Source organism: Xyrauchen texanus, chromosome 47 (genome assembly GCF_025860055.1).
Source record: "Xyrauchen texanus isolate HMW12.3.18 chromosome 47, RBS_HiC_50CHRs, whole genome shotgun sequence".
Taxonomy (NCBI): Eukaryota; Metazoa; Chordata; class Actinopteri; order Cypriniformes; family Catostomidae; genus Xyrauchen; species Xyrauchen texanus.
In genome coordinates, this window is record NC_068322.1 from 12,467,300 (window position 1) to 12,492,390 (window position 25,091).

General features: G+C 42.2%; 1 protein-coding gene across 2 annotated transcripts in view; it reads right to left on the minus strand.

The window, feature by feature from the left end:
- LOC127638792 (plexin-A4) overlaps nucleotides 1-25,091 on the minus strand; it is a 322,817-nt gene that overhangs the window by 104,295 nt on the left and 193,431 nt on the right. For both annotated transcript variants that reach the window (XM_052120525.1, XM_052120526.1), the window contains one exon: nucleotides 11,889-11,989. In XM_052120525.1, the coding sequence (XP_051976485.1) occupies nucleotides 11,889-11,989 (101 nt within the window). The remainder of the gene's footprint in view (nucleotides 1-11,888; nucleotides 11,990-25,091) is intronic.

A 25,091-nucleotide genomic window follows, 5' to 3' on the forward strand; every position in this document is an offset into this window, starting at 1 on the left:
CTCAACTAATTTTCTCCTTCTGTTTTTTTGCCGATGGAAATGTGGAAAACTTTGTCTTCAGTAAAATCTCTCTCTACTGATTGAAACCAAAGTCCTTCTAGCAAGTCAGTCCACTGTCGGCCATCTTTAGAACTGTAACGGTTACCCTGTCTTGTTTCACTGTTGCCCTCTTGTTTTCCATCTTGTCACTTTTGCACTTCTTAGTTTTCACTTTAGTCCCTTATGTAACTCCATAGTCCTCTGTTAGCGTTCGTGTTCCCTGTCATTGTTTTCACCTGCCCTCATTAGTTTGCCGTTTGCTTCTGTTAATCACCTTATTATCTTGTTTGAGTTCTGTTCGTTCATTGGCCCCTTTTTCCCTTGTTTATGTATTTATACCCTGTGTCTTTGTTCAGTCTTCGTCGATCGTCGTTTGATGTTAACCTGGTGTATCTTTCCTTCCCGAGTTCCCTGTTCGTGTCTACCTTGGTCAGCTGATTCAGTTTATGTTTCATTTCCCCATCGTGGGTTGTTCCTTTGTGTTTTCCTGTTTTATTCATTTAATAAAATTCAACTGCGTTTGGATCCGCATCTCCTCGTCTGCCTCGTTACTCAAGCGTAACAGAACGATCGACCACCTATGGATCCAGCAGTTCAACGTGCGAACTACCATCTGCTCTGCTTAAAGCAAGAGGACCGCCCTATTGAAGACCACATCCACGACTTCCTGAACCTGGCGAGTGTCTCAGACTTCCCGGACTCAGCCTTGGTGGCCTTCTTTAGGGGCAATCTGAACGCGGTGCTGAGGGAGCGGTTGCCACAGGCAACGCACGGCTGGACGCTCTGCGACTTCCTGGAGGAAACCCTACTAGTTTGCGGCTCACAGCTCACCGTGGGCGTCGTAGAGGAGGACCCGACCCCTCCACCCACTGTGGAGACCCTTCAGCTGTCCGGGGCTCTTCCTGTCACGCCTGCCCCGGTCTGCAAGCCAGAGCCCACGCCCGCCCCGGTCTGCGAGCCAGAACCCACGCCTGCCCCGGTCTGCAAACCAGAGCCCACCCCTGCCCCGGTCTGCGAGCCAGAACCCACGCCTGCCCCGGTCTGCAAGCCAGGGCCCACGCATGTCACAGTGAGCGAGCCAGCGGCCACGCATGTCACAGTGAGCGAGCCAGCGGCCACGCATGTCACAGTGAGCGAGCCAGCGGCCACGCATGTCACAGTGAGCGAGCCAGCGGCCACGTATGTCACAGTGAGCGAACCAGCGCCTACGGCCTCTACCATCAGCAAGCCTGAGCCCTCGTCAACCACGGCCAGCGAGCCTGAACCCACGCTGACCAGGAACAGCATCCCAGCCTCCCCAGTCGCATCAGCCCGGAGGAAGAGGAGAAAGGGAGTGGTCTCTGCGCTCCAGCCTCCGCCTGCCGCAGCCCCATGCCCTAAACCCCCCTTGACTCTGCCCTCAGCGCCCGGCGAACCTAAGCCGGCACATACCACGGTAACCCAGCCAGAGCCAGTAGCCTCAGACGTCAGTGAGCCAGTGCCGTTAGCCTCAGACGTCAGTGAGCCAGTGCCGTTAGCCTCAGACGTCAGTGAGCCAGTGCCGCTAGCCTCGACCGTCCCTGAGCCAGCGCCTGTAGCCTCGACCGTCCCAGAGCCAGCGCCTGTAGCCTCGACCGTCCCAGAGCCAGCGCCTGTAGCCTCGACCGTCCCAGAGCCAGCGCCTGTAGCCCCGGCCGTCCCAGAGCCAGCGCCTGTAGCCTCGGCCGTCCCAGAGCCAGCGCCTGTAGCCTCGACCGTCCCAGAGCCAGAGCCAGTAGCCGTGACCGTCCCAGAGCCAGTGCCAGTAGCCGTGACCATCCAAGAGCCAGAGCCAGTAGCCGTGACCGTCCAAGAGCCAGTGCCTAAAGCCATGACCGTCCACGAGCCAGTGCCAGTAGCCATGACCGTCCACAAGCCAGAGCCAGTAGCCAAGACCGTCCAAGAGCCAGTGCCAGTAGCCAAGACCGTCCAAGAGCCAGTGCCAGTAGCCATGACCGTCCAAGAGCCTGCACCAGAAGCCTCGATCGTCCAAGAGCCAGCACCTCTCGAGTCTCCCAGGGCTCCTCCTCCCGAGCTTTCCAGAGCTCCGCCTTCCGAGTTTCCCGAGCTTTCCAGAGCTCTGCCATCCGAGTCTCCCGAGCTTACCAGAGCTCCGCCATCCGAGTCTCCCGAGCTTTCCAGAGCTCCGCCATCCGAGTCTCCCGAGCTTTCCAGAGCTCCGCCATCCGAGTTTCCCGAGCTTTCCAGAGCTCCGCCATCCGAATTTCCCGAGCTTTCCAGAGCTCCGCCTTCCGAGTTTCCCAAGCTTTCCAGAGCTCCGCCTTCCGAGTTTCCCGAGCTTTCCAGAGCTCCGCCGTCCGAGTTTCCCGAGCTTTCCAGAGCTCCGCCCTCCGAGCTTCCCAGAGCTCCGCCTCTCAAGCCTCTCGGGCCTTCTAGGGCTCCGCCTCTCAAGCCTCTTGAGCCTCCCAGGGCTCTGCCTCTCAATCCTCTCGAGCCTACCAGGGCTCCGCCCCTCAAGCCCCTCGAGCCTTCCAGGGCTCCGTCTCTCAGGGCTCCCAAGCTTTCCAGAGCTCCGCCCCTGAGCTTCCCAGAGCTCCGCCTCTCAAGCCTTCCAGGGCTCCGCCCCTCAAGCCTCTCGAGCCTGCCAGGGCTCCGCCCCTCAAGCCTGCCAGGGCTCCGCCCCTCAAGCCTCTCGAGCCCCCCCAGGGCTCCGCCTCTGGAACCTCTCGAGCCTTCCGGGGCTCCGCCTCCTGAACCTCTCGAGCCTTCCAGGGCTCCGCCTCTCGAGCCTTCCATGGCTCCGCCCCCCGAGTCTCCTATGGCTCCACCCCCAGAGCCTCTTGAGCCTCCTACGGCTCCGCCCCCAGAGCCTCTCGAGCCTCCTGCAGCTCCGCCTATGGGGCCTCCTGCGGCTCCGCCCCCAGAGCCTCCTACGGCTCCGCCTCCAGAGCCTTCTATTGCTCCGCCTCTCGATCCACTCAAGCCTTTGACGGCTCCGCCCCCAGAGCCTCTTGAGCCTCCTACAGCTCCGCCTCTCGAGCCACTCAAGCCTTCGACGGCTCCGCCCTCAGAGCCTCCCGAGCCTCCCACGGCTCCGCCTCTCGAGCCACTCAAGCCTTCGACGGCACCGCCCTCCGAGCCTCCCGAGCCTCCTACGGCTCCGCCGCACGAGCCACTCAAGCCTTGGACGGCTCCGCCCTCACAGCCTCACGAGCCTCCTATGGCTCCGCCTCCCGAGCCTCCTCCGGCACCGCCTCTCAAGCCACTCAAGCCTTCGACGGCTCCACCCTCAGAGCCTCCTACGTCTCTGCCCCCAGAGACTCCAGAGTCTTCCTGGTCTCCGCTCCTAGAGCCTCCCACGGCGCCGCCTACCCCGGCTCCGCCTCCTGAGCCTCCTTCGGTTCCACCTCCTGAGCCTCCCTCAGCTCCGCCTTCTGGGCCTTCTGAGCCATCACCTCCCTCGGCTCCGCCTCAGAGGTCCTCCTTGGCTCCGCCTCACGCGGCTCCGCCGGCCTCCCCTGAGGCCACTCCATCTCCTAGGCCACCAAAACTGGCCTCTGTCCTGTGGTCTCCTCCCAGGCCTCCTGACCCGGTCATTGTCCTGTGGCCTCCTCCCAGACCTCCTGACCCAGTTCCCGTCCCGTGGCCTCTTCCCAGGCCCCCTGACCCAGTCCCTGTCCTGTGGCCTCCACCCAGGCCTCCTGACCCTGTTCCCGTCCTGAGTCCTCCCTCCTGGCCTCCTGACCCAGTCCCCGTCCAGTGGCCTCCTCCCAGGTTCCCCAAACCTGTCCTAGCCCTGTGGCCAGCTCCCAGGCCTCCTGCACCTACCCTTGCCCGGTGGCCAGCTCCCAGACCATTGAAACCTGTCCCTGCCCGGTCGATACCACCCCGGCCTCCTAAACCTGTCCCTTTGTGCCCCCATGGACTACCTAATTGTCCCTTGTGCCCCCGTGGACTGTCTCATCTCCCTTTGTGCCCCCGTGGACTGTCTCATCTCCCTTTGTGTCCCCGTGGACTGTCTCATTTCCCCCCCGGACTTCCTATCTGCCCCTGGCACCTCCCGGACCTGCCTGTCTTGCCCTCTGTGCCCCCCAGACTTCCTGCCTGCCCAGTGTGCCCCCCTGGTCTGCCTGTCTGCCCATGTGCCCACTTGTACTGTCTGTTTGCCCCTGGTGCCCTCATGTTGTTCTTGTGGATTTTTGTCTGTTGTTGTTTGTTGTCAAGGATCGTCTGGTATCCGATCCTTGAGGGGGGGGGGCTATGTAACGGTTACCCTGTCTTGTTTCACTGTTGCCCTCTTGTTTTCCATCTTGTCACTTTTGCACTTCTTAGTTTTCACTTTAGTCCCTTACGTAACTCCATAGTCCTCTGTTAGCGTTCGTGTTCCCTGTCATTGTTTTCACCTGCCCTCATTAGTTTGCCGTTTGCTTCTGTTAATCACCTTATTATCTTGTTTGAGTTCTGTTCATTCATTGGCCCCTTTTTCCCTTGTTTATGTATTTATACCCTGTGTCTTTGTTCAGTCTTCGTCGATCATCATTTGATGTTAACCTGATGTATCTTTCCTTCCCGAGTTCCCTGTTCGTGTCTACCTTGGTCAGCTGATTCAGTTTATGTTTCATTTCCCCATCGTGGGTTGTTCCTTTGTGTTTTCCTGTTTTATTCATTTAATAAAGTTCAACTGCGTTTGGATCCGCATCTCCTCGTCTGCCTCGTTACTCAAGCGTAACAAGAACGCTCTCAGGAGGCTATTTCCAGTCATGCCAGCTCCTCTCTACTTGAATGGGGGATACCGAAATCTCAAAAACTTTCGGTCAAGATCATGATCAAATACATATTTCAAAACAGCAATAAAATCGGATCATTTTGGAATCATAAGTTGTGCTTCTTGACCTCATATTATGCTAAAACACGCAATTTACCCGGCTTGTATATCTAATGCGCATGTGCGTTAGTGAGTTGATTGACAGGTGAGGTCTGTATCTAAAAGGTGATTGGCTCTTTTACATGTAAGGCAGGACTTCCTTTCTACATCCATTGACCATTGGGTGTGAGAGTTTCATGGTTAGGCTTTCCAATTTCTCCCATTCATTTAAATAGAAGTGGCCCATCTCTGCTAAATAGTCTCTGTTGAAACAACACTTTGACTACTGGTCATCAATGTTAATACTGGTCTCTCTCATGGATATAAATGCATTTCCTTGCACTGTATTGTTTGTTCCTTTTGTCTGTCTTGTTTTTGTTTGTTCCTATTGTCTCTTTATTTTTTGCTTTTATCTGATCCTTTTGACTGTGCTTTGCTTTTGTTTGTTCCTTCTGTCTGTCATGCTTCCGTTTGTTGCTTTTGTATGTTCCTTCTGCTTGTCTTTCTTGCTATCATGTCATACTTTGTCTGTGTATTGTTTTGTTTGTTCCTTTCGTCTGTCAACTTTTCATTTGTTCATTTAGTCCATATCTATTGCTTTCATTTGATTCATTTGTTTGTCTATCTTGCTTTTGTTTGATCCTTTTGCCTGTCTGTACTGCTTTTATTAGTTCCTTTAGTCTAGCTTGTTTTTGTTTGTTCTTTTTGTCTCTTGCTTGCTTTCATGTGATAATTTTGTCTGTGCTTTCGTTTGATTAGTTTGTCTGTCTGTCTTGCTTTAACTATTTTGTTTTGTCTGTCTGTCTTGCTTTTTACTTACTTTTTCTTTCTCTTTTTCCTTTTTTTTCTTGCCTCCTCATCACAATAGAAATTCAGCCAATTAGCTGAATGTTCCAATGCCCCTGTTTAAACTTTCATGGAATCAAGGCCTGAGATTAGGTTTCACTGTTCACCAGCATCAGTGGTAAAAGGTTTGTAGAAAAAAAATAAATAAATAAACCTGGGTCCGAGGGGGGACAAGGTGTGTGTGGGGTGAGACAGTCGACAAACTGAAGGTCAGAGCCAAGCATCCTGAGTTAATGCATTGTTAATTTTGTGTCACACAATCTTCCCAAGTGAGTTTTGCGGACACGCACGCGCACGAACACGCACGCACGCACGCACACGAACGCGCACGAACACGCACGCACGCACGCCGCGCACACACACACACACACCATTCTTTTCAGTTTGTTGTTTTACTTTCTCTCTGGTGATTGTGTGGAACTCTGCTGACTTCTGCACATCTCTGGAAGACTGGAGTGAACAGTCTCATTAAAAAAAGAGCATACTATACTATACTGTACATTTAGTATATTCATGCTCTGCAAGCCAATTTATTGACCTTACTTAACACAAAACATACAGAGATACATGGATAAAAGAAATCTCTGCTACTATGTGTCATGTTTCTGTGGATGACTAACAACAGGAACAATGTAATCATTATTACATTCAATTCAATGCATACCATCTCACAAACAATTTGACAGCTACCAGACATATAACTTTCTACCATATATTTAGAGGCCTGGACCTTGTGCATGAAGTAGGATGGGTTACTGTGTTGACTTGGTAATTAAGCTAGATTAGTGTATAGCTACTAGTGTGGCAGATAACCTTTTGTCAACCTCATTGAGTAAAGTCACCAACTCATTTGTATGTGAGCTTCTTAAGACATTTAGTTTTGACCAAATTCAAAACTAGAATTTAAACTGAAACTGCCTCTATTTGAACGGCAGTTTAAAACTCTGTATCCAATTCTCAAAATTATCATATAATAGTTCAGCGTAATTAAAACTTTACCCGATTATTTTATCCAATATTTTTTTGTGCAATGCATTTTCATGTATGTATGTAGCTTAGCACCATACTGGTTGAATCTTGTATGCGGAGCTCTATTTGAGTAGCACTCAGAGTTGCTGCCTATGTAGACTAAACTGGTCACTTATGACGTTCGATGATGGTTAGGATGCCTAAGAATAGGCACTAGGCAGCAAGAAAAAGATCACACAAGCACCCTCAAGACCATAGGGTTGACATTTGAAAGCAGCACTATTGAATCACACATGGCTCCCTCAACCTCATCTTCTCTAATACCAGAGCAATCTGATAAAGCTCAATGCTTCATTAATGCATATAGGTGAACTGTGAGCTCATAAAGGTTGAACCTCTGTCTGTTACTCAGCATTAATCTGTTATTACAAACTTCTTGCAGTCTGCCATACACACATGCAGTGCAGACAGGGTCACAACCAAGGCCCTGCACAGCCCTGCATACTGACTATTAGACTGTCGTGGTGGAATCGCTAATGGTAGCAGACTGATTTCTAGAATCAGTCAAAAGTTCAACATTCATACCCTGCAAGCAAAACTCTGAAAGGAAATTCATCCCAACTGGAGACTGCCTCGACAGATTTACAAGTAATGCTTGTTCTTTCTCTCTCATTAACAAAGTGAGTTCAGAGATGATTAGAGAAGACAGGCTAATTCTGAACACAGGGTTTAGTTTGTACGATCCCTTTTGTGATGCTAACTCAAAATGCTGCAAGTACACTGTAAAAAAAAAATGGTCAGGTAACCTAAAAAGTGCATTATGTGGTAAGAAATACATTAATTGGTTTTATTTAAAAATATTATTTAATATGACTAAATAAACTTGAAGGATACTGTAAGATCTAAAAACTTTTTTTGAAGGATACTGTAAGATCAGCTAGAAATAGCTTCTAAGTGACAGTTCAAACAGAACAAATCAGTTATTCCATTCAAAAACAGCTAAATGCAGACAGTGGAACTAAGTAGAATGCAGAGATCTCTAGACATTTTAAAAAGGTTTATAGAAAGGTTGAACATTAAAAAAAAAAAATCTTTAATTTTAAGCATTAAACCTCACAAAATAGCTCACAGCTTATAAAATACAGTGCTCAAGTTGTTTGTGTCATATTTAAGGTTGTCCCAGAACTACATCATTAAGAAGAAGATTGCAGATAAATCTTTTGTGTACAGGACTTGCCCAACCTACCACACTAGATAATAACTGAAATGGAGGTGGTTTGGTCACTGAATAAAATTCCTATTTCTTGCTCTCACTTTTACTCATGTTTTCCGTCATTCTATCTCACCAAGTTAGACGGACAGGCTTCTGATTGAAAATGCCCAGTGGATCCATTCCCACATTCCACCTGGATTACCAGCCAAATTAAATGTGTGAATGTTCTCAAACATTTCGTCTCTGCACTTCTCTCTATTGATCTGTTTACTGTGGCTTTCATCTACCATTAAAAACAACAAATATAGACTCACTTCATGAGGGGGAATCCATTTTGTGGAATATCATTGTTGAGCTATGCTGCTTTAACCACTGTCACCTATAAAAAAACAGGTGGAATACAGCAGACAAACACTGGGATCTGTGGCAGGAGCCAGGCTTGGCATACGAGAGCCCACTCTGTGCAGGACTCGAGTTACAGGAATCATGGTTAAGTATGCAGGGAAGGAGTGAATAGGAAAGGTAAACTCCAGTCAGCCGGGGAACTGGGGAGCCCAGGTCTGATTGCCTAACTCCATCTGAGAATGGTGCTGTTCACTTTTGACTGGGAATGAGGTCATGAAAAAACAGCAGAGAAAGAGAGCGAGAGCGAGAGAGCAAGAGGGATAGAGAGAGAGAGAGAGAGTTGGAAAGCAGTAAAAAAAAGAAACAAAAAGGGGATGAGTAGGACAATGTGAAAATGCAGAGAAAGAAAAAGTATACAAAATAAAAGGTGACACAGGCTGTGAATGTGAGACCATGCAGTAAGATTGGGATGGTTTGGCTCCTGCATATGACAGGAGTACATCTATATACTGATCAGCCACAACATTATCTGCCTAATATTGTGTATGTCCCCCTCGTGACGCCAAAACTGCACTACCAGGCATCTCAGAATAGCACACTTTGTCAGTTCGAATCAGTTGGTGCCAAACGGGCTGGTTTGAGTATTTTTGTAACTGCTGATCTCCTGGGACTTTCCCACAAAAAAGTCTCTAGAATTTATTCTGAATAGTGCCAAAAACAAAAAACATCCAGTGAGTGTCAGTTCAGTGGATGGAAATGCCTTGTCAACAGAGAATGGCCAGACTAGTTCAAGCTGATAAAGTCTACAATAACTCTACTCCGCTATTCTGAGATGCGGGTTGGAGCTGTTTTGGCGGCACAAGGGGGACCAACACAATATTAGGCAGTTGGTATTAATGTTGTGGCTGATCGGTGTATACATTTGTAGTCATTGTGGTTGCGTTTGGATTCATCATAAAAACTTCCTGAGAGCAAAATCTCAAACTATTATTTTCTCTAGCTGCCATTCAGACTCTTTTTCGCACACGCGATTCGTGCGATTTCCCTTTTGACAGTTTTCAGATGACAGTCACCATACGTGTCCACTGGTGTGTGGTGAGAAAGTGTTTTCAATTCATTCCAATAGGAGCCGAGCACTCCGCTCGCGAGGTTGATTCTTATTGGAATAAATTAAAAATGCCCATTCAGCTTTGTTTACCGTGCAAGTGGACACACGCATACCATCAGTGAACAATCTGGGGCCATGCGAAGTGATAGGGCAGCTTGCCTGTATCTCTCCTCACCTGACTCACCGGACTCTGGGTATAGTCTACATTCTTCATGCAGTAAATCTGCTCCTATGTTTATTATGGCCGGGACATTGTTACATATAATGAAGAAATGTGGGCTGCTCTGCAGATTCAGTTTCTGTGCTAGGAAGTGCAGTCAAGTCCAACAAGAAAAATCTTTAGTGAAGTTACAGTAAGTGGGGAAAAAACAGATCCTGCATTAATTGCTTTATTTTTTTACACATAAAACAGTCAACTCTTAAACGTGGAAATTAGCACGTTAATTTTCCCAGCCCCAACATTTTTTTTAAATAAATTGTGTAAAATTACTAAATAAAATACAGTACAATCCATGGCTAACACCACAGTAACGTGTCAGGCTTTATCCTGTTGCATGTCTGGTGAATCAAGAAGAGCTCTTGATCAGAGCTGGTAGACTACAGCACCAGAACTCATGGCTGAAACTAAGAAAAGCCTCTGGAGGAAGGGAAACATGTACAGGCCATTTGACTACCTGTCCCACTGTCCAGCACTAATGCACAGGTCTCACTTTGAAAAAAAGCGAGATTTTAAGCATTCCTGACCTTGGGCATCCATGTGGCAAACGGTGTGCCAATGGTCTCTCTCTAGACTAATGGCAATCTGATTCCCTGAGAGAGAGAGAGAGAGAGAGAGAGAGAGAGAGAGAGAGAGAGAGAGAGAGAGAGAGAGAGAGAGAGAGATCGGACAGCGTGTACCCGCCATCTCTCTACACTTATTTTTACTTCCTCACACTCTCCCTTGATTTCTCTGCTCTCATCTTCCCCTTCTGCCCACTTTCTCCAGCACTTAAGAGAGTAATGTTGCTCTCAGTTTGAAATACTGCAAATGTCTGCCAGACCCTCTATGGCCCACAGTGGCACTGGTGACATTTGTGTATGTCAGTGTTAGAAGACAACACACACACACACAGATCATCCAGGTTCCTCAAAAAAAAAAAGAAGAAAATAATCCAAATTTCAATTTACAGTGGAGTGGGAAATGTGGCCATCCCTTGAGGGTCTAAAACATCCATCACCCTCAGATTCTACACAGTGGGAGGAAAAGCCGTGCTGTGTGCGAGTATTTGTGTTTATGTGAGTGTGTGTACACGTGCGCATGCCTCATATCCACACACACACACACACACACACACACACACACACACACACACACACACACACACACACACACACACACACACACACACACATGTTGTGTTTCCATGTTTTATGGGGACTTTCCATAGACATAATGGTTTTTATACTGTACAAACTTTATATTCTATTCCCTAAACCTAACCCTACCCCTAAACCTAACCCTCACAGAAAACTTTCTGCATTTTTACATTTTCAAAAAACATAATTTAGTATGATTTATAAGCTGTTTTCCTCATGGGGACCGACAAAATGTCCCCACAAGGTCAAAAATTTCGGGTTTTACTATCCTTATGGGGACATTTGGTCCCCACAAAGTGATAAATACATGCTCACACACACACACACACACACACACACACACACACACACACACACACACACACACACACACACACACACATGTTGTGTTTCCATGTTTTATGGGGACTTTCCATAGACATAATGGTTTTTATACTGTACAAACTTTATATTCTATCCCCTAAACCTAACCCTACCCCTAAACCTAACCCTCACAGCACCATACTGGTTGAATCTTGTATGCGGAGCTCTATTTGAGTAGCACTCAAAGTGATAAATACACGCTCACACACACACACACACACACACACACACACACACACACACACACACACACATGTTGTGTTTCCATGTTTTATGGGGACTTTCCATAGACATAATGGTTTTTATACTGTACAAACTTTATATTCTATCCCCTAAACCTAACCCTACCCCTAAACCTAACCCTCACAGAAAACTTTCTGCATTTTTACATTTTCAAAAAACATAATTTAGTATGATTTATAAGCTGTTTTCCTCATGGGGACCGACAAAATGTCCCCACAAGGTTAAAAATTTCGGGTTTTACTATCCTTATGGGGACATTTGGTCCCCACAAAGTGATAAATACACGCTCACACACACACACACACACACACACACACACACACACACACACACACACACACACACACACACACACACACCTGCTGGAATCCTCCAAAAGTGCTTTTAAAGAACACAAGACTTTTTCCATGATCATGTCTAAACGATTGTCTCTTCAACTTATACATCAAAAACGCATCTTTCTTAAATGGTTTGTAATCCTCAGGGAGTTTGTTTACTTTCAGGTTAATAAGACTTTTTTTTATTGTTGTTTATACTATATTCTATTTATGTTTTGTACTTACATGCTGTGTAGCACACACCAGCCACAGTGAGGATCTCCAGATCCCAGACACTCGTTACAGGATGAATACTGCTCACATGCTTCCACTGGGACACGGGTTAGCTGTAGAGAAAGACAGACAGAGAAAGAGAAGTTAGATTATATTAGGTTGTTGAAGTGATATCGAGTCACTCTAGTCATTCATATCTCTTTTAAAGTGTGCTTACACAATCAGTGTTCTAATAGCTGGAAATCAGCAAGCCACTCTACTATTGGCTGCTAGCAGGCGTTATGACTTTCCAACAGTATCAGGAGGTGGAGCAAATGAGATTCATTTTCTGCATCTCCATTGGTTGTCACTGCATCACCTCACTGCTCATTTGCATACATTTACATTACCATCATTAATGTAGCCTTAAATCGACAAATCTCACTGAAAACGAATGACTCCCAGTTTCTTTGTTACTGCAAATTGCTATCAATGTGAGAGAATTCAGTGGGATTTGTGAATGTAATTTCATAATTCATGCCCATGATCTGCATTTTGGAAAAACATTATCTTCTTATATCAAAAAGGAAGATTTTTTTCCCCTCTTTGGAAAACAACCATGAAACTGAATATGCTTTCACACAAATGAAAGCCAGAGAACAGCATCCTTTAAATGTGGTGTTCCATCAAACACATCAACATCAGGATCTGCCGAGAGGGCTCAGTTCGAGACAGACTCTAGCAGAGCATTTCTCAGTTTTTAGCCAATTAACACTTGAGAGATCGAGAGAGTCTCTGCCTAACTGATGTGAAACAGACTGAACACCTTAAACTCGAGAAAGCAAGAGAAGAAGAGAAGCAGAGATCTGGACTGAAATGCATATGTAATAGCTGGGAGGGAAAGGACAATCTGCCATCCCTGTCTCCATGGTTACGGCTCTCTGGCCTCAGCTTTCTTTAGGCTGTTGATTGATGACCTGTCACTGGTGGATGACTACTGTCAATCAGAGTTTAGATGACAGCCGATAGGTCCAGAGCAGTCAGACAGGGGGAATGACAGACCACATCATTACTGGTCTCACAACAGAGGTGTTTTTATTTTTTAAAGGAAGAATGGGACCATTATCAATTGCAATCAGGAATGGAGAGTGAGAGAAAGTGAGCAAGAGTGAGAACGTGAGATTTAAGTATAAAGCTTATATAAGAGCTGAGTGGCCAGCTACAGTGAATAATGGCACATTTTTAAGTGCTTCAGTCTAGTTCAGTGTCATCACTCATCGGTCAGTGTGTTTACTGCGACTCCATCTTTACTACTTCTGTCAAACTCTTTTTCTTTCAGGAAAATCCTTACAAAAACACAAATATCTCAACAAACCCAGTGGAGCGACATCAATGTAAAATGATTTAGACCCATGACACAATCTATATGCATTCACAATTAAAAGCAATGTAGAAACACTTTATAAAGACAGAAAAATTAATGGCAGAATATTTTGTGTATTTTTGGAAAAATGTTTGTGCAAAATGCACATTATATTTTCTCATCAAAATAAAGTTCTTTAATACACAATATAAATCTTCAAAGTTAAAATAGAAAGGTTTCTCGTATACCTTTCACTATAAGAAAATATCACAAACAAATAAGCTTTCAAAAATAGTTGGCTATGTTCAGGCTGATCAGGTGCAGAACAAGCAATAGAACTTCACATCCGTGCTATTTGTGATCAAAATGTATATTTATTTTAACTTTTTTATCTGACTGTAAAGAACCGAGAGGATATTAAAAGACACATTACTAAATGAAAGTGGAGTGTGGGATTTCATCTTTGATGGACACATATTACACATTAATCTCAAGCACTTTTTAACAAAACAAGGAGATTTTCCAGGTATTCCAATACTTATATTTTTAGGAGCTTTAGGCACTATAAGCATTTCAAGGACATTGTGTGAACCTTGTAAACAGTGTAGGAAAAGAACAGTAAGGTTAAAATCAATCGATAGAGAGATTATGATGTTTGATGGGTCATTGCAGTTATGAGCACATGGACAGAAAACAATGTTTCAAATGTCAAAATATAGAGTTTTGCTTCGATATGGTTTGTCATTTTTTTGGTATGCGATATATTGAAATTCAATATACTGTATCGTCCCATCCCTAGAAATGATCATCCTACCCTTTACATTTACAGTATTTCTACAAAAGAAAGAGAAACTGAGAGACAGAGAGGAGCAGGAGAGTACAAGTGAATGAGTGCATTCTTTAGAAGAGCACTCAAGATGGCCTGATCTTATGAGCAGCCGCCATATATGAGCGATTGTGTGTGTTTATATGTGTGCTGAGGTTCTAAATCCAGATGAGAAGTCATTTCTCCATGCACACATGATGCCTGTCAGCTGGTTTCAGTGCAGCCACAAAAGCCTCCTGTCTCTCCTTAGCTGCACACCTCAATTCTCTTCCTCCATTTCACAGCTACGAAGAGGTAAATTATCAGGCATTGTGACAGAGTGCCTGCTTTAGCGTAAAGGGAGAATGCAGGTTAGGCCTTGGTGAGCAGGGAGTGAGATTGACTCTCATTACATTTAGAAAATGATAAGGTTTTAGGAGCCGCCCGTGAAATTGTCCTCTCTTACACGACAGGATTTCTTCTTATTCATGAACAAGCTTGTTGTGCTTGTGGAAAGGTCTGTGTCTCGCTATGTATGTGTGTGTGTGGGTGTGTGTGTGTGAGATAAGACCAGGGGGTTGCTTATTGGGATAGGTTGAAAAAGCCCACCCTCAAGTCCCTATGAAGTCTTTGGGATTTTTTTGCCTGCTTTATCATCCATGAGACAAACATCAAAAGCAAGCACCACTAATTTTTAATTCAAATAAAAACTCTATTGGAATAAAAGGTGTGGCCAAGGCACATGCCATGGGACTTATGCAGGTAAGCTGAGTTTGAATTTGCCATGCAACATTTCCTAATCCCACTTTCCTCTATTCCAGTTCTCTTTCTACTACACTATCAACTGAGCACAATTCAGTGCCTCCCCAGTTTTTCAGCTTTTGGCTCCTGAAGTATTTCTCCCATTTATTTTTTTTTCAAAGGAATTTCATAAAATCCTTCATAAAAGAATCCTAACCCATGAACCAAATCAACCAGCTCCGATGTGAATCACAATTTTACAAACTTTGATCTGAAGCAAAAAAATAAATATATATATATATATATATATATATATATATATATATATATATATATATATATATATATATATATATATATATATATATATAAAAAATGGATTTGAAAATCAGACAAAAAGACATCTATAGTAAAAGACTTGACCTCTTTAATGAGAAAATTATGTAGAGAAGCAACTCATGGTCATATTTTCAGGGAATGTCCATATATTCAAGAATACTGGAAAGAAATACAGGAGGTCCTTGAACATATTTTTAGAACAGACATCCCTTTGCAAGCAAGTTCATCTATTTTGGTTATATATGTCCTGACTTAATATCAGTAGATAAATAATTAATGGACATACTTTTGGCAGCCAGTAAGAAAGCATCAACACATAAATGGTTAAAACAGCAGAGACCAGAATTAGACAATTGGATATATGTGACCATAGAGATTTACATGATTGAAAAGATCACTTTCTCTGTCAGCTTACAGAATGATATATACCTGGAAAATGGGTCAAATACACTGCCTAACCAAAAAAAAAAAAAAAAGTTGCTTGTATTTAAGGCAGTGCTATGATCTGGGGTTGCTTCAATTGGACAGGTCTAGGCTCAGCAATGTTGTGGCAATAAAATTAAGTCAGCTGTCTACCTGAATGTACTGCACACATGCCAACACCATTTTTCCCGAGAGTCTCCCGTATTTCACACTCCCACTTTGTTATTTCTTCCAGGAAACTCCAGTAATTTGTATGGCCCAAACATCATTACATGAATAATCACATCAATATATGATTCCAAGGTTGTCCAGTTGCCAGATCTTGTATAAAACGCATCCTACTCACACAATCGACACATTATAGAAATTTCAACCCATTTGTGATCTCAACCTGGCAACCTACAACCCAGTTGTGCTGTTGATATCTGCACAGGTAGTAGACATGGGAAGTTGAATCAAGCATCACTGGTAGATGGGAGGAGAACACTTAGATTCTGCTCCAGCTAAAAATTTTTTAAATATAACAACAGCTGAACAGAAGAATATAATTTCATATCACGAAGCAATATCGACAATGGCCACGACTTTTGCAAAGTGTGTCGCATCCAGTCCTAAAAGTATAGCCCTACAATATAGTGCAAAATATTACATGTGGAGAGTTATTAAGGTACATTTGTAAAATGTATAAGAATATGTATAATATGTAAAAGAAGTATAAATATAAAAGTCATGCAGTGTCAGAATGAGGTTGAAAACATTAGTAATTAACAACTGTGTTGTGAAAAGAGTGCTACTGTCAGTTCCATTTACAACATTTATTCCAATTTGAAATAATTCTAACTAGCAAGGGAATGAGGCACAGCCAAATGTTAAAGACATTCAAATTTTGTAAAGATGAATGAGTCTTTATTGCTGTTCCCTATGTCATTTCTACCATGTGTAGCTTGGTGCTTGTCCAATTTAAATTGGTAAAGTATTCCAGATGTTTGGTGCATAATGGCTTAAACAGCTTCAACAGATCTCTTAATATATATGTTACAGTATGTAAGAAATTCTGCATTAGAAGACCTCAAACTGTGAGTTGGAACATAATTTGACAAACAGTCAGAAATGTATGATGGTGCTAAAGCATTAAGTGCTTTAAAAACATTAAAATAACCTTAAAATAAATCTGTATTTAACAGGTAACCAATGCAAAACAGATAAAACTGGTGTAATGTGGTCTCTCCTTCTGGATCTTGAATGCACTCTGGCTGCAGCAATCTGTCTATACAACTCTTAGGTAAGCCAGTATAAAGTGCATTACAACAATCGATGTGAGAAAAAATAGAAGCATTAATACAATTCTTTGCATCATTAGTTGAAACAAAGGGTTGAATTTGAGCAATATTTCTAGATGATAAAATCAGATCTTAGTATCATAATTTATATGAGGCTTAAAACCTCTTCCCAATCCTGTAAAATTAGCCTAAAACGCCTAATCAAGGCATACCCAGAGTAAATTTAAAGCTGTTCTTGAACCGTTTGGAGTACATGCATGGTTTTGGTCACATTTGAAAGGGGACACTCTGAAGTTTTTTCCCCAGCAGTCAGAATTACTGTAAGTGCTACTGATTTTGAGTAATAGAAGTTTGAACACAATGAAATAGAAGTTTGTTTTTCCGCCTGAAATTTTTTTTTGCATACAGATGCCTGCAGATGACTATAACTTGTAGCTATTAGCTTGAGAACACAATGGGATCACAGCATGAAGCCTTACCTAGTCCAAGTTCAAATGTTATAACAATACCATAAAAAATGAATATTTTACACATGTTTTTCTAAGGGTACACCCAGGCATTTTACAAAAGTGCCTTTTGGATACTCCAAAAGGACCCTTTGGTGACCTAGGACAAAAAGGCTACTACTTTTGAACGCTTCAACGTACAGTCATAATTTTGGGCTCTAATGAAAGATGACACTTAGAGCTATCATATTCCATATCCAGATCCACTATTAGTTTTGCTGACACAGAGTAACTGATGCATAAACACATTAGAGTGCCTTTTCCCTTCTTGAAACTAAATGTTGTGCATATAAAAGAGTCAAAACTAGTGCTATGGTGGACAATTTGTTTATATAAAAAATACACAACAAACTATTTACATGAATTTTTACACAAAGTATTTACAAACCATTATAAAATTGTACATGTTTCTAGCAACATGCCAGTCATTGTAGTAGTCACATTTGGGTACAAAGCACAAAGGCACATCACAGGAAGAGTACTTCACTGGTGTCTTTGCATGACACTGCCTGCACTTCAGACGACCAGCGGTGCAAGATTTGGTGATGTGCAACGGCCTGTGATGTGCTCTTCGTGGAGCAGGAGATACGGGTCTGGCTGTGGAGTGAGACCCCAACTCTGCCAGCTCCTCAGCAAGGGTCTCTCTGAAAGCCCTCCTCTCTTGATGAGGTGCTGTCCTGCTGCTCCACTTTATGTGGCCCGCATCCGGCTCCCAATCGCTATCTGATTCAGTGAGAATAAATAAATGTAATTTACAAAGCTAGACACAACTTTTCCATCTTTTCTGTATTCTATATATATATATATATATATATATATATATATATATATATATATATATATATATATATAGTTTTTCTTTTCGACTGTGTAAATATGTATTATTGTATGTATATTTACTGTAAATACTGTATACTTTGCCAATGTACTATGGAACAAATAGATGGGCCTACCCTCCCCCACCTCCCCGCATTGTAACAAATAGACTCTCAAACACAACATATATTCTTATTTTCAACTTATATTTATTGATTTATTTATATATATATTTCACGTCCATTTATATATATATATATATATATATATATATATATATATATATATATATATATATATATACATATTTACAGTAAATATACAAAACATCTATATAGCATGTCAATAGATCTGAAACAAACAATGAACTAAAACCTCACACACGCACAAACAAATACAAAAAACACGCACAAACGGTTCGAACACTCACTGAGGAAACACACGACAAAGGGTAATTACAAAATGTGTATTCATTATTCAAACTAAAGCTTATTTATGCGGAACATACAGTAATATATGTTATAAAACACAAGAAAACACTTACTTGTCCAGAGCAATGTCTCATCTCTCCATAAACATTTCCTCTGCCTCCGAATTATCCGTATTGTTTTCAGAAATTTCATCTCCAAACTCATCATTTTCACAGTAAATGGCTTCTTATATCACATCCTGGAGTGAAAATCCTGTTTTTCGCGTCCGTTTCACCATATTTAAATCGACAAATGTGTAAACAGTTCCAAAACAGCTCTCCAATACTTTTACGCACAGATGCACAAAACACTCCGTAATGGCAAGGCAATTTTGCGCACACACATTACAGAACCGTGCTCTAATCGTCCCACTAAAGCCGCACATCACTGTTTTCAGAATTTCATTGGCTATACGATGCGTCAGTCATTTCCACTCTTTGATGTAATTGGTTTGATCAGTAAACAAAGGAATGTGGGTATGCCCTTACATTCGACACAGACTGTGGTTGGGTATTGAAGGCTTTGGACAGGACATGGAAGCTCCTATTGGGTCAAATGAGGTGTCAATCGAAAGGTCAGAGTGCGTGCTTCCATTTTGATACCGGATATAGGAAATGTTTACATCTGAACTGAAGTTATTACCGATAATATGTGAAAGATTAGGTACAGCTGCCAGGTGCTTTGAAATGATGCAACAAGAGTCTGTGGATATTTATTGATGTAATAATGTGATTTGGACTAAACATTTTACTTGATTTGATCGTTTGGACATTTGACAATGAAACAACACCGTTTTTGTCGGGAAGTTATGGATCAGTGGAATACTATGAGGCTTCATAGGTGAGTTGCCTAAATTTTGTTATTGGTTGTTTATATGTTGGTGGTCTGACAAAAATACAGATTGTACCTGCTGTTGTGATTGTATCTTAAAATGGTTTATATCAATAGAAAATCAAGAAATGTAGCTTTCCAAAGATATGTGGCATGTGTATCAATGTACACACAGCAGTTTTGTTTATCGCATACTTTTATTTTGTACATTTAAGGGCCCGTCCGCGGGCTGTCTCAGTCCATAAAGTTAAAATCCAGATCACAATCTAGAATGACACCAATATTCTTCACCGCTGTCTTTGACTGTAAAGCCTGAGTACCTAGTGCAGTTTAATTTCTTTTGAGCCAACAATATGTATTTCTGTTAGACCTACACTACCATTTAAAGAAGTCTCTTCTGCTCACCAAGGCTGCATTTATTTGATCCAAAATACAGTAAAACAGTGATATTGTGAACTCTTTTTTACAATTTAACAGAATTCAAAGTTTTCTATTTGAATATATTGTAAAATGTAACTTGTGATCAAAGTTGAATTTTCAGCATCATAACTTCAGTCTTCAGTGTCACATGATCCTTCGGAAATCATTATACTATGCTGATTTTTTAATATGGGCATATTTACATCACATTTGACACATTTACACCCGAACACATATTTTCAAGCACAAGCTTTGTTGATGATAATGAGGCAGCATAAACACTATTTTAAAATAATCTAAACATTCAAATAATTTTTATATCATATTACATATCATATATCTATTTATATCATACAGCATACAATTTAAATTCCTGCTTTAGCCGAAACAGCATTTAAATGTAACTAAAACTTGCTTATTAGGAGTCATATTTCAAATTTCAATACTCTGAATCCTGGCTGGCAAATCTGGAAACAGTGCCACTAGTAAAATATGTACATGTTTATATAAAATAGCATGGCTACTAATATGTAAGTAAAACTAAATGACTCATTAGAAATTGTATCCTCGGCTGGATCAAGTCTCTCTTCAAAATTCAAACATTCATCCCACTCTTCTTCTGAGGAAAATGTGGACCTTTCCTAACCTGTGTATTGTGCCATCTTCCTAATGTGCAGAAATGTGAATGAACTTGATGTTTCTAAGACACAGTTGGGGGTGTTCACCATTTGCATTGATCACCTCAGCACATTACTGCATGAATAGCGCCCTCTGCCCGTGGGTGTGATCACATTATAGATAATTAGCTGAGCCAGGAGAAACTTTACATCGCTTTGTTTCATACAGATTACATTGCAGGAGAATATTTGTTTTAAATTTTAATTGTATTATTTAAAAGTAGACATTTTAAGCTTTCTTTAGACATATGTTTCATGTTTGTGTGATAAGTATTCAAGGAGTTTCAGTTAATTTTTGTGACATGTTTCAGAAATATGCTTGCAAACACACGAATGAAAATTTTCTTTATTTTACAAAATCACAAGGATTTGTTGTTATTGTGAGTGTACACAAATAAAAGTAGACCCTTTATAGTCTCTAATTATGTTTTACCTTTATCTGTATGCCCCAAAATGACGGAGAATTTGATGTTGTTTCTGCTGTAAAGATGAACAAAATCCAGCAGGACGCGCCGGCGCGTCCGTCGGCCCCAGAGGATTAAAAGGTGATCTATAGTAGAAAAAAGTACTCTGGGATTGTTCCTCTTCTCATTAATAATCTTGGAATCAAATCGTCAGCCGTTCAGAGTGTTCCACATTGTTGTAGTTCTGAATGTGATTCAGTAAACTTTTGTGGTGAACAGTTTTCCAACAGAGGTGCTCTGCTTTGCAGCATTCTCTCTTAAAGTGAAAGTGCATTCATTTCTCCAAAGCATTTCTTTAGTTAAACTTTTATTTTGTATTATTTTATTTATTTATTTTTCCATTAAAATGGAGTTATAGCATCTGGAGTTTATTTAATCATAACATTGACTCTATTAACCTTTTCAGTTAAGCATTTCATTGTATATTGACTGATGTTGAACCATATTCACAAACATTGCTGAAGTCGATGTATTAATATAAAGTTTCTTAACTATCCTCTCCTTTACATTATCAGCTAAAAGGTAAAACAATAAGCAGTAATGATCTGAGACTGCAATGTCAATTGGCTTCAACAGAAGCATATACTATTGATGAACAACCTCAGAGCTCACGGCAGGTTTGTCTTTAAATATTTCTAAGTTGTTCTATTCCTCTATGAGAAATTGAATGGGATGGGATTTATTTGATCTTTTTTAGACAATTTTGTCAAGGAGTTTAATGGTTTTCCCAACAATGTACATCACCCCAGACCATACATACAAAAATCCCTCTTTGATGAAGTGAGTGAGACTATGGACAGCACACTTCTATGGAGCAGAGTGGATCTGCGCTCTCTACCATTCGTAATGCATGATTGTGAATTCTGCCCAGAACGGAGCACACTTTAACACACTTTCCATGGCGATAGAGAGAGAGAGACAACGGGAGGAAGAAGACAAATATGTCTAGAAAGAGGATTCCCACTGCCCTCTGGAGCACTGGGAAAGGGAGTGGAGTGGGTGCAGGAATCTCATTATGTTGTAAATCTGTTAGATTATTAGTCATTTGTCTGAGAGCTTTCTAAGAGGATTGAGAACAGCAGATAATGAGGGAAACTGACAAACGAAACTGCCCAACAGATTAATGCTGCTGTTTAATCAGAAAGGGCCATCACTGTGTGAGTGTGCATGCAAATAATAGGGGGTGGATCTTCAAAACTCCCCATCACAGTGTGTTCTGCTCAGTTAAAAGATCACATATTAGACCCGGTACAACATGTTAAATTAATAGTGGGCTCTTCATTAACTGCTTTGTAATTCCTGGTCATCAAACCACATTAATCACTCCATGAACCTAATCAAATATAAAGTCCTCTTCCATTTCTCTCTCCTCAACAAATCCTTTAGTAAATCCTGCAGACATGACTGACTGCCTGAGTTTCTCCATCTTCTCTTAGCTGAGCTGTGGTTTACTATGGAGTCTAATCTACTGGGATCATATATATATAGCTTAGCACTCCTCTGCTGGCATTAACAAACTTCCTCTGGTTCACTGAGAAGCACTTCTTGCAGTTTGTTTGTACATCTTTGAGGCAAATTAATGAACTAACATTAAAACTAATACAATTTGTGAATGTGTTTCAAAACCTGTACCTACACAGCATTTTGAGAATCATATGCATATGTCAATGGTCCCATTCGACCTGCTCCAAGCGGGATTCGCCGGCATGGTAGTCGGACGCACTAGCAAGAAAGCTAGAAAAGCCATGGCCTTTAGCGTCGGTCGCTAGTGCATCTCTTCAGGCCAAGAGTGTGAGGTTAACACACTGGACAGCTATCAAGTACCAGCTGGCTACATTACACTCACCCCCCTAAACCTCACTCCCATCCGGGTAACGGCACCAGTGTTACCGTTCCTACTCGACCCGCTCCGAGCAAATTTGAACCGTCGATCCCCAGCATGCGAGTCAGACGCACTTACAATTAGGCTATAAAGCCATGGCCTCTAACCTCGGTCGTTAGTATGTCTCTTAATTCCAGCTGAGTAAGGTATACACACTGCACAGCTTTCACGTACCAGCTGTCTACCACTACACAGGTTCAAACATCAATTCAAACATTTGTAAGCACCTATGGTGTCCATTTAATAATTTTAGGTAGGCTGCTAAATATGGTTTGAAACAGCCTACATTTGTCCGTAAGACTATGTATTAGTGATTGACTGAAATATTGGCAGGCCAATTAATCTGCTGATATTTGGCACTTTTTGAGATTACCAGATTCAAAAGAAGTGGTCGTTCTGCCTTGTCAAATGTATAGTGCACATTTTATATTTCTAAACAATTTTAAAGAAATGTGAGCAGTTTTCAGCAATTGTGAATATGTCATATTTGCTATCATTATTTTGGCCATCTTGATTTCTAGATACAATATATTATTGGCAATTTTAAAAAAAACATGTTGGTGTATAACTACTACAGTCAGGTCCATAAATATTGGGACATCGACACAATTCTAATCTTTTTGGCTCTATACACCACCACAATGGATTTGAAATGAAACGAACAAGATGTGCTTTATCTGCAGACTTTCAGCATTAATTTGAGGGTATTTACATCCAAATCAGGTGAACGGTGTAGGAATTACAACAGTTTGTATATTTGCCTCCCACTTTTTAAGGGACCAAAATAATGGGACAATTGGCTGCTCAGCTGTTCCATGGCCAGGTGTGTGTTATTCCCTCATCTTCCCATTTACAAGGAGCAGATAAAAGGTCCAGAGTTCATTTCAAGTGTGCTATTTGCATTTGGAATCTGTTGCTGTCAACTCTCAATATGAGATCCAAAGAGCTGTCACTATCAGTGAAGCAAGCCATCATTAGGCTGAAAAATAAAAACAAACCCATCAGAGAGATAGTAAAAACATTAGGTGTGGCCAGATCAACTGTTTGGAACATTCTTAAAAAGAAAGAACGCACCGGTGAGCTCAGCAACACCAAAATACCCGGAAGACCACGGACACAACTGTGTGGATGACCGAAGAATTCTTTCCCTGGTGAAGAAAACACCCTTCACAACAGTTGGCCACACCAAGAACACTCTCCAGGAGGTAGGTGTATGTGTGTCAAAGTCAAAAATCAAGAGAAGACTTCACCAGAGTGAATACAGAGGGTTCACCACAAGATGTAAACCTTTGGTGAGCCTCAAAAACAGGAAGGCCAGATTAGAGTTTGCCAAACAACATCTAAAAAAGCCCCCACTGTTCTGGAAAAACATCCTATGGACAGATGAGACAAAGATCAACTTGTACCAGAGTGATGGGAAGAGGAGAGTATGGAGAATGAAAGGAACTGCTCATGATCCAAAGCATACCACCTCATCAGTGAAGCATGGTGCTGGTAGTGTCATGGCGTGGGCATGTATGGCTGCCAATGGAACTGGTTCTCTTGTATTTATTGATGACATATTCAGTCAAATGCTTCAGAAATCATTGGACGGCACTTCACAGTACAGATGGACAATGACCCGAAGCATACTGCGAAAGCAACCAAAGAGTTTTTTAAGGGAAAGAAGTGGAATTTTATGCAATGGCCAAGTCAATCACCTGACCTGAATCCGATTGAGCATGCATTTCACTTGCTGAAGACAAAACTGAAGGGAAAATGCCCCAAGAACAAGCAGGAACTGAAGACAGTTGCAGTAGAGGCCTGGCAGAGCATCACCAGGGATGAAACCCAGCGTCTGGTGATGTCTATGCATTCCAGACTTCAGGCTGTAATTGACTGCAAAGGATTTGCAACCAAGTATTAAAAAGTGAAAGTTTGATTTATGATTGTTAATCTGTCCCATTACTTTTGGTCCCTTAAAAAGTGGGAGGCACCTGTACAAACTGTTGTAATTCCTACACCGTTCACCTGATTTGGATGTAAATACCCTCAAATTAAATCTGAAAGTCTGCAGTTAAAGCACATCTTGTTAGTTTCATTTCAAATCCATTGTGGTGGTGTATAGAGCTAAAAAGATTTTCTTTGTGTGTGTGTGTGTGTGTGTGTGTGTGTGTGTGTGTGTGTGTGTGTGTGTCAGACCAAAACTGGTCTCATGGAAACATGTTATTATACCAAAT